We start from the raw sequence: 18583 nt of genomic DNA, 5'->3' as shown, positions 1-18583 counted from the left end.
TATAATAAAGACAGTGTAGGATCGGCACCAGAAGAGACAGTTTGACTGAGGGAACAGAACAGAAAGCCCAGGAACAGACCCCAGGGTTTATGGGATCCAGGGGGACAACAGAGCAGCCGTGCAGATCCGCGGGGAAAAGATGGTGCACCGAATAAAGGGTGCGGGGATGGTTTTCCACCTGAAAGCCACAGCACTGCATCAGTGTCTCACAACACGCACCAAAGTTAACTCCTGATACATTTGACTTAAATACAAAACACTAAATTTCCAAACTTTTAGAATGAAAAATGAGGAAATACCTATCTGGTGTTGGGGCAGGGAAGGATTTCTTTAATAGACAATAATGACCCCAAAAAGCTAATTGTATAAGAAAAGTTATCCATGTAACTAAATTACATTTAAAACTTTTCTCCTTAGCACTAGGAAGACAAAGAGAGACGCCATTCAAAAGTGAAAGAATAAAACTACAAACCAGAATGCATAAATATGTGTATTTATAACACATAAAACTAGTCAAATATATAGTGAATTTATAGAATATATAGAGAATTTCTACAAATCAATAAGAAAAAGACAAACAACCAAGTAAAGAAATGGACAAAAACAAAGTGCAAGCATTTCACCGAAAAAGGAACATAAATGGCATATAAGCGTGGGGAAAAGTTCTCACTGGTAATCAAGGAATTGCAAAATCAAACAACACTGAGATGCCATTTTATACCCACGAGATTGGCATCTGGTAATGCCAGAGGGTAGCAAAGATGCAGACCAACGGACACTTATACACTGATGAGAGGGGCATACACTAAAGCCAATACTTTGAAAAACAACTTGGCACTGTGTTTATTGTTTGGAAATAATTACTGCCCCTCCCCGGGCGTAGGCCATATTTTTCTGCCATCTTGATGCCTGGCTTGGCTGTGCAGCTTATTTTAAAGGTTAGCCTCTAACCAATGAAATCTGAGCAGAGGATGGTGTGTGTCCCTTTGCCAAGGAATGGCCAGGATTCCAAGCAGAGGCTGAGCTCCCGTCTAAGTTCCAGAAACATCAAGGGACAGGCCCAGGGTGGGCATGTAGCAAGAGCAAGAAATGCTGCTTCACTGTTTTGTTGGAATCTGTTTAGATTTGGGGACCATTTGTTACATCTGCATAACCTAGCCTGTTCTGACTGATACACACACGATCTTTTAAAATGAAACATTCCAAGGCCTAAGGTCCAGCAGTTCCACCCTGGACCGTTTCCCTGGGGACAGTCTCATACATGTGCAGACGCAACCTGTAAAAGAACAGTCATAACTGCATTGCTCATAATTGCAAAAAAAAGAAAAACTATAAACAACCCAAATGTCCTTTGGTAGAGAATGGATTGATAAATTATGGTATATTTGCAAAAGTATACAGCAGTCAAAGTGAATACACTCTAGCTATATGCAACAATATGAATGACTCTTATAAATATACTTTTGTCATTAAAGCAAACCTTAGAAGTCTACATACAGCACAATACCATTTTCTTAAATCTCAAAAACAAGCAAACAAAATGACATATCTTTAAGGCATGTAAGTATAGGACACATTATCATTTCTTTTTTTTTTTTTTTTTTTTTAAATCACTTTATTTCATTTTATTTTTATTTTGCTTTTACATGGGCAGGCACCGGGAATCGAACCTGGGTCCTCTGGCATGGCAGGCGAGCATTCTTGCCTGCTGAGCCACCGTGGCCTGCCCATCATTTCTTTTTAAAGTAAGGGAATGATAAACTCAAAATTCCTAAGAGAAGCTGCCTGGGAGTGGGGTGGGGAATTGGGGAGAAGATGAGGGAAGGAAGCAGCTTACAGTTGGAATTTCTAGCTCCAGGGTTGGCACACATTTCCCAGAAAAGTCCAGATATGTAATACTGTAGGCGTTGTGTGCGGTATTTTTTTTTTTAAAAAAAAAGTATGGTTCTAGTCAGAGAAAATTTTATTTATGGTCACTGAAATTTGAATTTCTTATAATTCTTTGCATCATGATGCATTAATCTTCTTTTGCTTTTTTTTTTTAACCATTAAAAAGTGCACAATCCATTCTTAGCTCATTCGGGCTGTAGAGATGGCGGGTCAGGTTTGGTCCATGGGTGAAATTTAACAACCTGCACTGCTCATGGGGTCACAGGTGTTCATTGTTATTGTGCTTAATCACTTTGAAACATGTTTCGGGTATTGGGTGATGGGCATCAAATATCATATAAAACATGTTTGAGAATAAAAAATGTTAAGACCTGGATTAGAGGGGAATGGAGCAAAGGCAGAAGACGAGACAGGGGAAAGGCCCACGGTGTATGCCAAGAAGTTAGGCACCTTCAGATGCTCTTTCTTGAGCTCTTGGATTTTCTCCCCTTGACCCCAGTCTTGGGCCTTCTCACCAGTCTCTCCCAGCAGGGGAGAAGATCGCTGAGCTCAAGGACACAACCAGTAGGAATTTTGCTCAGGGCTTATCTACGTTATATGGTTTATTATTGCCACACGCCAAAAAAAGAATTGATTTTGATTATAATTTTATCTGATCTACTGGGCCTATGTGATGCCTTTTAAAATATAATTCTCCTTGGATTTCAAAAACAACTAGCCCAAGCCTGTTATGCCGTAATGAGAAAATGCCCCTTTTACTACCAGCTCTAGCCCATACTTATGTTTTTTTCAAAATGGTACGTTTTTTTATGGCCAACTTATTGGCATTTGGGTAAAAACTTTGGGGGACAATCCTGAGTATTATCTAGTTGGTGTTTATCATTTTAGAAGGACAACTTGGATTTCTTCTCAGGAATGTCCCAGTGGCTCCTTGGGTTTCCAGTTCACAGCTGGCAGTCTCCTTCTTCTTCTTCTGGAAATCGGCAACTGCAGGAATCTTCCTCTTGGACGGTTTGCACTGGTTTTATAAAGGCTAAAAAATAATTTAAAAGATATTTATCTTTTGCTCTTTGCTTTAATCATTTAACATCTTTTCTCAACAAACACAGTCTCAGAACATCTCTAAGAGCAAAGAGTCTCCATTTTAATTTTAACAAATCCATCAACAAGAAAGGTGAGAGTCAATATGAGGTTTCAGTCAAGATTATTTAAGTTTTTCTTTCCTTTAAGATTTTTGTATGGGTCCTTAAAGATTCTTTTCTTTCTTTTTCTTTTTTTAACAAATGACTAAAAAATCTTAAGCATAAATTGCTCCAGCATAAAATATTAGCCACATCCCAAATGTGACTGTAGGTTCAATTCAGCAGCACATATTTTAGTTTTCAGGGTTACTTAGATGAGACATTAATTCATTTCTGTAGAATGAAATGCTTATAGTACTAAGATATTAAAGGTATTCCCACTACTTCCAGCTATTAGTAAGTAAAAAGTTGGTTATGCATTATGAAGACATGCATTAGCTTCCAGGTATTCTTTTACTTGTTCACATGAAGTATTTATGTTACTGCTGAGCAACTTTGAATATTAAGCAAGTATTTCTTTATTTCTGAAAAAGTAACAGGCCCTGTCCCAACTTCATATGCTTACTACTATAAAATAAAACAAAATACTAATAACTACCTTACCAAAACATATGAAAAACTGGCAGACTTTCAGAAATACTAATGGGATATGTCTTTTCTTTTGAAAATACTATCAAAGAATAATGTAAAATTGAAGATCCATTTCTGGAAATATGGAATAGTGGGCACTTTTCCCCATTCTTCCTGCTAAACACAGCTAAACACTCTGGCCATTATGTATAAAACAAACATATGAAGATGCTAAAGGGTGGAGAGATGCAGACAGACCGGCTGAGGTTCTCAGGATCCGAGGAATGACAGAGAGATGAGTTTTCTGGGTTTTCTTTCTGCCTCACACATCTCAGACTGAGAACTGGAAGAGCCTGCAACCTGGAAATGCCAATGGGTACAAACAAACAAACAAAAGCTCCTTTCTAGCCAGAAGGACAGGAAAGGGCAGTTGAGCAAGACAGAAAATTTTTAGACAGTTACCACTCTACTCCACCCAAACACAGAAGAAGCCATGGCTGGCTCCACTCCCAAGCCGCCCAGTGAAGGCCAAGTGACAAGGACAGCCTTTCACCCACAGCTGGCTCTGACAGGTGCACCTGCCCCTCTCACAGGGCAGCATCCGAGGAAGCCTAGTGGACGTCGAGACTTGCAAAGGTTAGAGCAAGCTCCCCACCCCCACTGCAGGCAGCACCCATGGGGTGTCCTCCATAGCCCAGGTGGGAGCCAGTGGAGGCCGTGTGAAATCCTGAGTTCCCACGCTTGCCCAACAGCATCGGGGAGACCCTCACCCCCAGGAGAAGAACCTGAACTTGCAGCCCCTACTGTCAGTAACAGGGCAGCACCTCCTTCCAAGGTTTACATTGCATCCAGAGTTCCATAATATAATACTGAAAATGTCCAGATTCCCCAGAGAAGCGAAGAGAGGGCCCTCAGACACCTGGAGGCAGAAAATGCTCAGGGAGATGCTAAGTAATGAGATGAGATCCAAAAGATCACTCATTATGCTAAGAACCAGGAAGACCTCAATCTGAGTGAGAAAAGGCAATCAACAGAGGCCAACTCTTTAAATTGAAATGCTTCAGCAAGCACTTAGGAACACAATGGGAACAAATGAAAAAAGTAGAAAGTTCCAGAAAGAAATAAAAACAAACATAAAGAAGTGCCACGTGGAAATTTTAGTACTGAAAATTACAATAATAGAAATTTTAAATATCAATGGGTGGGCTTGGCAGCAGGATGGAGGAGATGAAGGAGGCATCATTATTCAGTCTGAACAGAAAGACTGAAATAAAAAGTGGACAGAGCTTCAGGGACGTGTGGAACTATAACAAAAGAGCTAATATTCATGTCATTGGTTCCTCGGAATGAGCAGAGAAAAAGGGTAAAGCTGAAAAAAATATTGGCAGAAAAAATAATGGAAAATTTCCCAAATTTGTAAAGAGGCATAAACATATGCCTTTTTTTTCCCTTTGGAAACTGTATGGCAGATCACATTTCATTCTTTCTCCATGTGAGTATCCCTTGTTGCAGCACCATTTGTTGAATTTTTGTTTGTTTTGCTTGTTTGTTTGTTTGGGAACTGCATGGGCTGGGAATCGAACCTGGGTCTCCCACAGGGCAGGCAAGAATCCTAATGACTGAACTACACTCGCACCCCCAAATGTATGCCTTTTTAAGAAGCTAAATGAACCCCATGCAGGATAAAACCCAAGAAATAACCAACACTACAACCACAGCCAAACTTCTGGAAACAAAAGACAGAGGGAAAAATCTTGGAAGCAGCTGGAGAAACAATACATTATTTAAAGGGGGGAAACAGCTCAAATGTCGGTGGGTTTCTCATCAGAAGCCAAGCAGAAACAGCATCTTTCAGGTGCTGAAAGAAAAGAACTGTCAACCCAGATTTCTATTCCCAGTAAAAGTAGATTTCAGGCTAAAAGGGAAATCAAGATATTCTCAGATAAAAGAAAAGTACAAGAATTTGCCACAGGCAGACCTACCCTAAAAGAATGGCAAAGAAAATTCTCAAGCAGAAGTGATAAAGGAAGGAATTTTGGAAACTTGGGTAGGAAGAAAGAACAAAGAACGAGCAAATATATGGGTAAATACAATAGACTTTTCTTGAATTTTTTACATTATTTTTGATGGTTGAAGTATCTACAAAAAATCATGCTGGCAGGAATTGTGTTAAACCTGTATACCAAGTTAAGGAGGATCATCAGCTTTACTATGTTAATTATTTTAGTCCATGAGCCCTCCATGTATTTATATGTTCTTTGATTTCTTTCATCAGTATTTTGCAGTTTTAGATTTGTATTTGTTAGATTTATGCCTGACTGTTTAAAATTTTTCAGCAATTGTAAATGGTATTGTATTTTAAATTCCAGTTTCCATGTGTTCATTGCTAGTACACAGAAACAATTGATTTTTGTAAGCTGATTTTGTGTCTCGTGACTTTGCTGGAAGTATCCCCTCAATTCCTTGAGATTTTATATATAGACCATCATATAAGTCTGTCCTCTGTAAAAAGAGACAGTTTTATTTTTTCTTCTCCAATTCGTATGCATTTATTTCTTCTTTTGCCTTATCGAGCTGGCCAGAACTTCTGGTACCATGCTGAGTACGAGTGGGGAGAGCCGGCCTCCTTGCCTTGTTCCCAGTTTCATGGGGAAAGCATTCAGTCTTTCACCGTCAAGTATGTTGGGAGGTGTAGGTTTTTGGTAGATCTTCTTTAGCAAGTTGAGGGTATTTTCCCTCTATTTCTTGTTTTCTGAGGTTTTTATGTTTGTTTTATCATGAGTGGGTGCTGAGTTTTTTCAAGTACTTTTTCTGTATCCGTTGATATAATCGTGTTATTTTTCTTATTACCCTATTAAGATGGTGGGTTACACTGGTTGATTTTTGTTGTTGTTTTGGGTGCATGGGCCGGGAATCGAACCCGGGTCTCCTGCATGAAAGGCGGGCATTCTAACCACTGAACTATGGTTGATTTTTTAATATTAAACCTGCCTTATATCCCCAGAATGAACCCCATATGGCTCTAGTTTATAATTCTTTTTACACATTGCTGAAGTCTATGTCATAATATTTTATTAAGACTCTTTCTATCTACACTCATGAGGGATATTGGTCTGTCGTTTTCTTTTTTTTTATTGTCTTTGTCTAATTTTGGTATCAGGGTAATACTGGCTTCATCAAATTAGTTGGGAAATGTTCTCTCGTATTCTATTTTTTGGAAGAGATTGTATAGATAGAATTCTCCAGTGAAATTATCAGGAAGTTTTTTCAAGGGAGCATTTTAATTAAAAATTCAATTTCCTTAATCATCACAGGACTATAATTATTGTTGTAAGTTATTTAATTTATATTGGGTGAGTTGTGGTGATTTGTGTATTTTGAGGCATTGGTCCATTTCATCTAAGTTGCCAAGTCGTCGTGTGTCAGTTGTTTTGTAGCATTCCCCTCTTCTTCTCCAGATGTCTTTCGTGTGTCAGTTGTTTTGTAGCATTCCCCGCTTCTTCTCCAGATGTCTTCAGGTCTGAAGTGATACTCTGTTTCATTACTGATATTGGTGAGGTTTCTCTTCCCTCTTTTTTTTCTTTTTCCTTCTTGATAGATGTTTGACAATTTCATTGATCTTTTCAAAGAAACAGCTCTTTGTTTTATTGATTGTCTTTATTGTTTTTCTGTTCTTTCACTGATTTCTTCTCTTTATCATTTCCTCCTTTCCTCTTACTTTGGATTTATTTTGCTCTTCCTTTTGCTATTCAGGTAGAAGCTAAGAGATTTGAGGCCTTTCATCTAAAAACTTACATGGAATTAGAAAGGAATTAAAACAAAGGAATTAGAATAGCTACAACAATTTTGAAAAAGAATAAAGCGAGATGAATCATTCTGCTCAATTTCAAGACAACTATAGAGCTACGGAAACCATGACTGTGCAGTGCTGGCAGGGTGACAGACTTAGCGATCAGTGGAACAGAAGAGACAAACCAGAAAGAGCCCCTACATGAGAGCAGTAAACTGATTTTTGGCAAAGATACAAACATAGTTCAATGGAGGAAAGACCATCCTTTCAGTAAACAGTGCTGGAACAATAGGATCTCCATAGACAAAACAAAACAAAAAATTGATCTACACCTCACACCTTACGCAAAAGTAAGTAAAAAACGAATCACAGATATAAAACATAAAACATAAAACTAGAGTACTTTTAGAAGCTGACACAGGAGAAAACCCTTCAGACCTAGAGCTTGGCAAAAAATACTTGACATTAAAAACACAATCCACAAATGAAAACCTCAATAAATTAGACTTCATCAACGTGAAAAACTTTTCTGTAGATGACCCTGTGAAGAGGATAAAAAGACAAGCTGCAGGATGGGAGAAATTATTTGCAAACAACACCTCTGACATAGGGTTCATAAAGAATATATAAAGAACTCTCCAAACTCAGTAAAATAACAAACAGCCTGACTAGAAAATGGGCAAAGGACATGAAGGAACATTGCACTGAAGAGGATAAAATGATGGCAAATAAACACATGAAAAGATGTTCAAATATTAGAGAAATGCAAATTAAAACGACAGTGACATTGTACCACGCATCTATTAGAAGAGCTAAAATAAAATTTGTGACGATACTAGCTGCTGACAAGGATGCAGAGAAACTGGATCTCATGCATTGCTGGTGGGAACGGAAAACGATGCAGCCACTCTGGAAAAGTTTGGCAGTTTCTTTAAACAACTAAACATGCAATTATCATCAGGCCCAGCAATTGCAGTCTTGGACATTTATCCTAGAGATATGAAAACGACATCTGCACAAAACCTGCACATGACTATTAATAGCAGCTTTATATGTAATAGCCCCGAATTAGAAACAACCAGAATGTCTCTCGATAGGTGACTGACAAAACAGTGACACAACTATGGAATACTATTCAACAGTAAAAAGGAATGCACTATTGACATGCACAACTTGGCTGGAACTCAAGGGTGTTATTCTGAGTGAAAAAAAAAGCCATCTCAAAAGGTCACAGACTGGGTGATTCCGTTTATATGTAACATTCTCAAAATGATAAAAGTATAGAGATGGAAAACAGATTCATGGTGAGGGGGAAGAGGACGTGGGTGTGACTACCAGGGCAGCACAAGGGGGATATCTGTGGTGATGGAATAGTTCTGTATTTTATTGTGTTGGTGATTACACAAATCTGCACATATGACAAAATGACACAGAACTGTACATGCACAACGTGCCAACGCCAACTTCCTAGTTTTGATATTGTATTGAATTTACATATGCTATAACCCCATGAGGGGTGTGTGGGAACTCTCCATTCTATCTTTGCAGCTTCCTGTGAAGCTAGAATTATTTCAAAATAAGAAGTTTTTGAGAATGACCTAAACATTTAAAAATGGATTACAGTTCTGTTGCAAGTTACTAATTACTCATAAATATGTTTGAAAAGCATTTTACAAAGAACTTTGTGGTAGTTTTGGATGTGGGTGGGAGGGATAGTTCTTTAAATCAGAGGCTTAGATGAGAAGTTTAAAGGTTTAAATTATTTGAAAACTTTAGAAGTCAAAAAGAGAATGAAAGAACAAACCACAGAACAGGAAAAGATATTTGTGGCAGGTGAAAAATAGAGTAAGGAATTCCTATGAGTTCATAAGAAAAAGACAGATAGCCCAATGGAAAGATGCTCAAAAATCTCATAAGGTATTTCACAAAAGAGGAAATCCAAATGGCCAATATAAAAACAGTTAGAGGTGTTCAATCTCACTAATAATCAGTGAGATGCAAATTCAAACCATAAGGAGATGCCACTATTCACCCACCTGGTAGATAAAAATTAAGAAGTCTGATGGTAGCAAGTATTAGCAGGGATTTAGAGCAAAAGAAGCTCTCACGTACTGCTAGGGAAGTGTAAATGGGGCCCATTCATTCTGGAAAATAGCTTGGTTTCTCTGTTAAGGAACAAGATACACATTCCTCATGTCCCAGCAATTTTATTCATACGTTGAAAAAACCCAAAATTAAACAAACAAACAAACACAAAAGCAGTGTGCTTATGTGTACTGAGATACGTGGGCAAAATATTCCCACATCATTATCTGCGACAGTCCCAAACTAAAAGCAGCCCAAATGTCCACCAATATTAGATTAGTTCTTAACAAAGCTTTTCTACCTCTATCTGAACAACTTCCTTCAAAGAGCGACTCAGCAGTCTTACTCTATCTGAAATTTTACAATTTTACTCCTGGAAAGCTCTGCCCATCTGTGAGTCCCTATTATTAAGCCTAGCCTGTTATCTGTTATTCTGTTCTCTACTTAGACAAAGAACAGGCCTTCCCCATCAGTAAACATTTTTGAGTCAATATTAACAGCTTTCCTTTGATGAATGCTGACTCTGTGCCATGCACCTACTGGGTGCTTTAGAGAAATAGTATCTTGTTCAATGAATTAAAGAATTAAATCCCAAACTAAAATTTTTTTGGGTGCTATAATAATGCTTCTCGTTAAACCTACTTCAAACTCCTCTCTAGCTCTCTATTCCTTCCTCACGTTGAGGGTTAAGCTCTAGCTGAGACCATTCATTAGCCAGTGGAGGCAGTGCTGGGTGGCAGAAAGATTATTTTGTGACTCTTCTTTGCCAGTGTCCTGCACGCACAACTAAAAGATTTAAAACACACACACACACTTATGCAGGCCTGCAGCACACACAAATTGTCATTTTTTCTAGACCTCTTGGTTTGTGCTTTGCAAGAGCCCTGGGTTTTCAAGCTCAGCACTACTGACGTTTGGGCTGAGTGAGTCAGTGTGGCAGGGGCTGTCCTGGGCATTGGGGGGCATCCATGGCATCCCTGGCCGCCACCCTCCCTGGGCCAGTAACCACCCTCAAGTCATGACAACTAAAAGTGCCTCCGAACTTGCCACATAGCTCCTGGAGGACAAAATCGCCGGGGTTGAGAGCCACAGTGCTCTACTAACCTAGTTCCATTAACTTAAAAAAAAAAAGTTGGCTTTTCCTTTCGACTGGAGAAAGCCTTGTCTCAGGAGAGTTCCTGTCCATACTTGTTTGTGAATCTTACGTTGTTTGAGTATATACAGCAGCTTCTCTCTGCTCCGCTTAGCGACAGAGAAGTGGAGCACGACGGAAACCAGCAGGCAGAGCACGGCGGCCAGGGTCAGCGCGAGCCAGCAGGCGGTGTGCCCAGAACTGGAACCTTCCGAAAAAGGAGCAGAAGGAGAACCACATGCAGAAACACGTATGCACACACATGCATGTTCAGATTCACATTCGTAAGCTCCTAAAAAGTAGGGGGTTCTGATATGCTCACAGGCAGTGGGGACAACCAGATCAATAGGCCAAGCCCTCGAGCTTGGGGCTCACTCCTATGAAACTTATTCCTGCAAAGGATAGGCTAAGCCTACTTAAAATAAAGCCTAAGAGTCACCCCCAGAGAACCTCTTTTGTTGCTCAGATGTGGCCTCTCTCTCTCTCTAAGCCAACTGGGCAGAGCCTTCTTGACCAAAGGGGGGAAGAGAGAAATGAGACAAAATAAAATTTTAGTGACTGAGAGATTTCAAACAGAGTTACGAGGTTATCCTGGAGGTTTATTCTTATGCATTATATAGATATCCCCTTTTTAAGTTTATGGTGTGTTGGAGTGGTTAGAGGAAGACTCCTGAAACTGTTAACTGTATTCCAGTAGGCTTGATTTTTTTTCTCTTTTTTTTTGATTGATAAAATCAAACAACATACAAATACAAACATTCTTAACATATGAACATTCCATTCTTAGCGTATAATCAGTGACTCACAATATCATCACATAGTTGTATATTCATCCCATGATCATTTCCCAGAACATCTGCATCACTCCTGAAAGAGAAATAAAAAGAAAAACTCATACATACCATACCCCTTACCCCTCCCTCTCATTGACCGCTAGTATCTCTCTCCACCCAATTTATTTTAACATTTGTTCCCCCTATTTATTTATTTTCAATCCATATGTTTTACTCATCTGTCCACACCGTAGATAAAAGAGGCATCAGAATAAGGTTTTCACAATCACACAGTCACACTGCGAAAGCCAGTAGCCTTGATTCTCGAAGATGAGTGTATAACTATATAGCTTTTATAATGTGACCATGTGACTGTGGAAACCTTGTGTCTGATGCTCCTTTATCCAGGGTATAGACAGATGAGTGAAAAACTAAGGACAAAAAAACAGGGGGAGAAGGGATAAAAAAAATTGGTTAGAGTGCAATACTAGTGGTCAATGAGAGGAGGGGTAAGGAGTATGGGATATATGGCTTTTTCTTTTGTTTTTTAAATTTCTTTTTCTGAAGTGATGCAAATGTTCCAAAAAATGATCATGGTGATGAGTACACAACTATGTGATGATACTGTGAGCCATCGACTGTATACCATGCATGAAATGTTTGTACGTTAAGAATGTTTGTATGTTGTTTTATCAATAAAATATATATTTAAAAAAATAAAAAGAGTAGGGGGCTGGTGCCTTAGGCATCTCAACCTCAACTTCACAAACTTTCTCACGTGCTAAGAAAACTTTCAGAACATTGAATAATTTCCTTAGAGGCCCACACAAGTGAAGGGCATTTGGCCTTTCTAACATATAGAAAATGTTATCACGGGTGATAAAGCCTCTTCTTGCCTGGAAATATTTAAGAGTAAGATATATTTGCCTGGGGGGAATGGAGACTGGGGTGGGGGTGGTTTGCAATTCTGTAGGAGGTTGGGGGGCAGCCTCGGGATCTCATCTGGAGACTCTTCTGAGCTTCTGCCTGTCTTATCCTCCTTGCTTGGCATTAACAAAGGGACTGATCGGGACAAGTTCTCACCTTGTCCCACTTCCTAAGGTGTATCTTGGACCAAGCAAAAGATGACTGAGTACAACTGGGTACCTTGCAGTCAGGGCCAAAGAAGAAAACCTTCTGTAGGCAGAGATGTGAGACAGCAAGGTGCCAAAGCACATTAGATACCCGTGGGGATAGCCACGACACATGCACTTTGATTTAATAGCAACAAAGAAGCTACCTGGCCCTCTCACAGGAGCTGGAACTGTGCTCGAGGGTGTCGCTGGAGGAAATTCTGATGAAGCTGGTCCACACACCACATCCCTCTCCTGCGTCCCATTCACAAGTACAGACCTTCCATCTGAAGAACAGCTTAAAGAGTTCAAAGGAAAGAGTTCCAATAATGAGTTTAGGTACAGATGGTCCTTATTAAAAGATATTGACATTTTTCACCCAGTAAGGAGGCTAGTGATAAAGACATGCAGGGCTCGGTTCATGGGCAGTGCCAAAACATCTTGGAAACTTCCACGTGGCCTTCTGGCTCCCTTCAGCTTTCTCTCGGTGTTCTAGGTGCTCCACCATCCACCCCACAGTGCCCACCTAACTGGGTTCTTATTTCTTCATGGGCAAGGGAACCAAGCCAGGCTCCTTCTTGTCTCATGGCAGCTTAGGGCAAGCCGTTTTTCCTGGTTTCTCTCTCGCCCCCCAACTTCTAGTCATATTTGATCATCTCAGGCACAGATGAAGGGAAGACACCTTGGAATAGGGCTGGAGCCAGCCGTGGCAGCAGAGAGGCTGGGGTTTGAGCCCCTGCTCTGCTGCTTTGCAAAATCACCTTGGACAAGTAATGAAGACTCCCTAAGCCTCCGTTCTCTCATCTGCAAGATAAGGATTTGCTCCCAGTTTTTTAGCAAAGAGAAAATGCAGGAGCCCTGCTGTGCACTTGTGCGTCCCTGGTACCTTCTCAGTGAGCGGTGCTTATCATCCTCTTCATCATTTTGCCCCCTTACCTATCAAAAGCCCACCCATCTTTCTACCCCACTTGTCCATGCAGACTCATCTGACTACTCTAAACTATTCGCATCAAAAAACTTTAACAACAACCTGTTATGAACCAATACTTTTGTCAAATACAATACAAATGAGTCACTAGAGAACCAAATGAACAAGGAACAAAGGCACACAAAACCCAGGCCCAGATTTTTATCATCAGAGTCAATAGGCAAAAATTACTCTGCCAACTCACTTTATACTCTTTTTTTTTTTTTACATGGGCAGGTACTGGGAAACAAACCCGGGTCCTCTTGCATCGCAGGCAAGCATTCCTGCCTGCTGAGCCACCGTGGCCCACCCTGCCAACTCACTTTAAAAGTTCTTAAATGCTTACTCTCCGCTCTCGCCATGGATGTACAACTCTGCTGCCCACACTTTGAGTTGCTCTGGTTGAGGTCACAGTCAGGGGGCTGGCTGTCCTACTACATGTGGTGGTCTGGCTTGTTCAGTATGCATCAAGTTACCCTTCTCCCATTTCATCCTCAGTACTGGCATTGAGCACTTGGGGATGAAATGACTAATGAGGGAGGAAGAGGCAGCAAAGAGAGGCAGGAAGGAGGCAGGGCAGAGAAGAGCACCTGGAGCAGGCGGTAAGCAAGGTCCACGGGAAATTCAATCTAGATACTTTAGGCATTATTTTCTGGAGAAAATGCCCATTTTGTGTACCATATTGCATTGCCTTACACCGTCCCCACACTGCCCATTAGTATGCTATTAAGCGTCTACACTTGATAGGTATAAAAATGTCTCCAAAGATAACAGTCTTTGTCTTTTAAAAGATTTAACACAGGTTCTTCACTTTGAAAACAATAGGAAATTAACATATACATACTCTGTCCAAGGTCGACAGATGCCATGTATCTGATCGTTAAATGTTCCAAAGCTACAGCCTTTACAACCTTGCATAAAAATTAAAGGAACAATTAGAAAGGAAGCAGTTCCATCATTTTGTAACTTTTCCTGTGAGAAGCACAGTACGGTTGTTAACTTTACACAACCTACACAAATTGTTCAATGATGCTCATAGAAACAAAACCCAAAGATTAAAAAAGTGTTTATTCTATTTGTACAGAGTATTGAATTTGTATCAACATATATGAAAAGACATGGTCTTTGTGCTGGTTTGAGGCTGTTGTGTACCCCAGAAAAGCCATATTCTTTAGGTCCTGGTCCTGTCTTGTGGGGCCAGACCTATTGTTTAGGGTGGAGCCCTTTGATTAAGTTGTTTCCATGGAGATGTCACCCACCCCATTGTGGTGGGACATTTTGATTAGGTGGTTTCCATGGAGATGTATCTCCACCCATTCAAGGTGGGTCTAAATCTGCTTACTGGAGTCCTTTAAAAGGGAACCATTTTGGAAAAAGCTCAGAGCCAGCACAAAGATGCTTGGGGATGCAGAAAGAAAATGTCCCTGGGGAAGCTGTTTGAAACCAGAAGCCAAGGAACAAGCAGATGGTAGCCACATGCCTTCCCAGCTGACAGAGGTGTACCAGATGCCATCGGCCTTTCCTGAGTCAAAGTATCTTTCTCTGGATGCCTTAATTTAGTCATTTCTATGGCCTTCCAACTGTAAACTTGTAACTTAATAAATCCCTGCTATAAAAGTCAACCTGGAAACTGTTGAACTGTGCTCCAGTAGCCTAGATTCTTGAAGACGATTGTATAAATGTATAACATTTACAGTGTGACTGTGTGATTGTGAGAACCTTATGTCTGATTCTCCTTATATCCAGGGTATTGAAAGATAAGTAAAAAAATATGGATATAAATAAATAAATAAATAATAGGGGGCACAAAGGGTAAAATAAATTGGGTAGATGGAAACACTAGGGGTCAACGGGAGGTAGGTGTAAGGTGTATGGTATGTATGAGTTTTATTTTTTAATTTTTATTTCTTTTTCTGGAGTGATGCAAATGTTCTAAAAAATGATCATGATGATGAATACACAACTATGTGATGATATTGTGAGCCATTGATTGTTGCACTATGGATAGAAAAAGATTTCTCAGTAAAAAAAATTTTTTAAAAAGTCAACCCATTTCTGGTGTATTGCATTCTGGCAACATTAGCCAACTAAAACAATCTTGATGAAATAAAAAAACCAATGCTCCACTTTCAAAGCGGAACTTGACTCAGTATTTTGTTACCTATTACTCTAAGTTTCTACAAATCTATTTATTTAACTTTATATTTATAGGTCATTTCATATAGATAAAGGGGTTAATTCATCAGGAGGACATACAATACTATGCACTTATATACCAAATAATAGAGCTTTAAATTACGTGAAACAAAATAGACAGAATTGCCTGGAGAAACAAACAAATCCACAATTAGAGTCAATAAGTGATAGAAGTAGATGGAAGAGCTGTACGAATATACACCAATCCACTTTCCTTGTTTGTTTTTCCCACTCAAGTAAAAGCTGTTGGAAGGCAGAGACCAGATCCGGTTTACCTATGTTTCCTACACAGAGGTCTAGAGAACAAACTTATAATAGATTGAAAAACAGCAAACCTACCCTCTTTGGTTAATTGTTGACCTTGTTTGCAATCCCGCTCACACATGGTGCATCCTGCCCTCAGGCAGTGGAATCCGGGCACACACTCACACTCCGCATTGCTTGTGGGGGAACACGCCTTCTTGGTCCTGAAAACGCCTACAAATCCACCCCACCCCCACCCCCACCAATGTTAGATTACATTTTGACCTCTGAACTCAGGAAGCATATTTTTATTGGAAAATTCTGCAATCAAAGTAGTGTTCACCCTATTTATTATGTTCCTAATGATCATAGAGTACAATGTTTACTTTTAAACCTCCATAACAGGCATCTGGTATTTTGCTAACTAAACACTTCTCCCCTCCTGAATGAACGATCTCTCTAGTGTGTGTAAAGTTCAATTCACAATTAACTGCCCTTACTGTAAACTGTTTTACTGGACTGGCCTGTTGATATAGGAACCAGCAGCTATGACTACTTAAGACTTTTAATAGAAGTCAGTACTACAGGGATTAAAAGCTTGTCTTCCCAGCACATATCCTGATGAAGAATATATCCTTGACATCATACCTTCACACCGCCTACATATGCTGCAGGCCACTTGTCCACCTGTGTTGGAGAAACTGCTTGGAGGGCAGGGAATGCAAAGTTGACTCTTACTTTTCCCACAGAAGGTACCTAAGAAAGGCAGACAGCAGGTGAACATGTTTGACAGTATACAATCATCACCCAGAGCATTATGAGGTTTTATAAGACAACCAGAATGTGAAAGAATAATTCGTTTTCTAGATGCCACAGTGATAGACTTTATTTTCTTGGTTGACTTTCTAAAGTTGGACATTTGCAAGATTGCCTTTAGCATAATCACAGAATTAGAAATAACAAAATAGCGATGCTACAACATATAAATCAACCTCCTGGGAAATTTTTTCTTTATCCACTGAATAAAACAGATTGATTTCCCTTAACTAATGAGAAGCTGGACTGGATCCAGGAGGAGGCCAAGTTCATGATTGGTACTCTAAAATTTATGTGCGTCTGAGTCTCTCCACTCGGTTAAGTCCCTTGCCACTTGCTTATTCCCTCCTGTACCCCTAGTTAAGTTCAGGACCTCGCACACCATGCTAACGTTGAATGAGGTCTTGCCATGTGCCATGGACTGTTCTCAATCTTTCATGTGATCTTCCCAGCAGTCCCGTGGGATAATTTCTCTTATCATCTCCAGGTGATAAGGTTAAGTAACGTGGCTATGTTCACACAGCTAGTTTGCAGCATTCAGTGCGTATTTGTGAATGAACAAATGAAAGAGCCCATCAGCCTTGACTGCTAGACTGACTGAGCTATGCTCTCAACAGAACAGATTCTGTGCACACAAAGAATTAATTTGGTTCTTACCGGCTGGGCAATTGCTACAGGAATCTAGCATAGATCGCGTCCTCTCAAAATTCACAACCAACAGCACCGTTGCCACCACATTGTAATAGGCATTTACCATGGTGAATTCTTGCATAGATGTGGTACTGGCAAGGCAGATTCCAAAATAATTTTAATCACATTGACTGATTCCACAGACGCCACTCTACAAAAGCAAATATGTCAAATAATGAGGTGGCTTCTCCTTCCATTATCCCTTCCTTCCAACCATCACCTATACAATTCCACAAGATTTTAACCTTGGGGCTTTTCCAGGAATAATTAATAATGGAGTACTATGGAAAAGGTAGCAAATTCAATTGTGCCTCTTCTCTTTGGATAGACATAGAATCTTCTACAAGAAGACAACTGCCCCGAAGCATGTAGCTTTGCGCAGGTTTGTCAAAATCTATCAGTGCACTTTCTGCCAAAATGCAGAAATAACAATAGCAAGAAGTTTTGGGGACTTTCACAGATCCTTAGAATTAGTACCCTGGTTTCAACAATGCCTGTTGCTTGCTGCCTCTGAAATATACTCCTAAAAAAGAGATCCGTTCAGAGGAATCTGACAGTTCAGCTCAATGAGAAGACATCTCCTTTTTACTCTTCTCCCCTGGACTGGAATTTGCATGTAGAAAGTTTCAACACATCATTGCTTAAAGGTTGAAACACCTCCCTGCCCAATTCATGTCCTGTTTTCCTAAAGATTTGCCCATTTTGAGATGTAAAGCTCAGATGGTCACAAAACTGAAGATTAAAAAAGATTTTTACATCCACTCCTTTGATCTTTATTTAATGGGCTATTGACCAGGCATTATAAATTAGAGGAGAAAGAAGTCTAGGGGACATAGGTTCGATTCTCAGCCCCCCTCAGTCCCCACCTGCCTTCCCCAGATGGACAAACCTTGAGATCCCAGGGCTGTTGGAGAACTTTCCACGCCTTGATCTTCGGGGCCGTGAGCGCTCTGCAGCGGGAGGAGGCTGCACGTTAGACCCCGGCAACTTCGGTGACTCAGCCGGGGGCGGGGCCTGGCGGGAAATCCCGCTGTGCTTCGTAGGGTAACTCATTTGATATTTGCTGACCCCAAAATTCCCTCGACTCTGTCCCCTCTTGTTAACAGCCCTGTAGAACATTTCTTAGAAGCCGCTCTTTCCTTTTAGGACATTTCCTTTGGGAAAAGGATTTTGTCATTTAAAATAGTTCTCCAGGTCAGAGCTTTTAACGTGTCCCTAAAATATTCAAGATCTGAGA

General features: G+C 40.1%; 1 protein-coding gene across 2 annotated transcripts; it reads right to left on the bottom strand.

Annotated features, from left to right (window-relative positions):
- Positions 1-1735: 1735 nt before the first annotated feature.
- TNFRSF9 (TNF receptor superfamily member 9) lies at positions 1736-18338 on the bottom strand. 2 transcript variants are annotated; one of them, XM_077151411.1, is made up of 8 exons: positions 18236-18338; positions 17314-17497; positions 16489-16596; positions 15937-16074; positions 14246-14312; positions 12602-12732; positions 10623-10757; positions 1736-2923 (listed from the first exon to the last, which is right to left on the bottom strand). In XM_077151411.1, the coding sequence occupies exons 2-8, from the start codon at positions 17426-17428 to the stop codon at positions 2835-2837; spliced, it is 783 nt and encodes a 260-aa protein (XP_077007526.1). In that variant the 5' UTR covers positions 17429-17497; positions 18236-18338; the 3' UTR covers positions 1736-2834. The 2 variants fall into 2 exon arrangements, with proteins under 2 accessions (XP_077007526.1, XP_077007527.1); XM_077151412.1 differs by lacking the exon at positions 15937-16074.
- Positions 18339-18583: the final 245 nt, after the last annotated feature.

Source organism: Tamandua tetradactyla, chromosome 2 (genome assembly GCF_023851605.1).
Source record: "Tamandua tetradactyla isolate mTamTet1 chromosome 2, mTamTet1.pri, whole genome shotgun sequence".
Lineage (NCBI taxonomy): Eukaryota > Metazoa > Chordata > Mammalia > Pilosa > Myrmecophagidae > Tamandua > Tamandua tetradactyla.
Note: the sequence above shows the minus strand (reverse complement) of the source record. Positions and strands in the feature narration are given on the sequence as shown.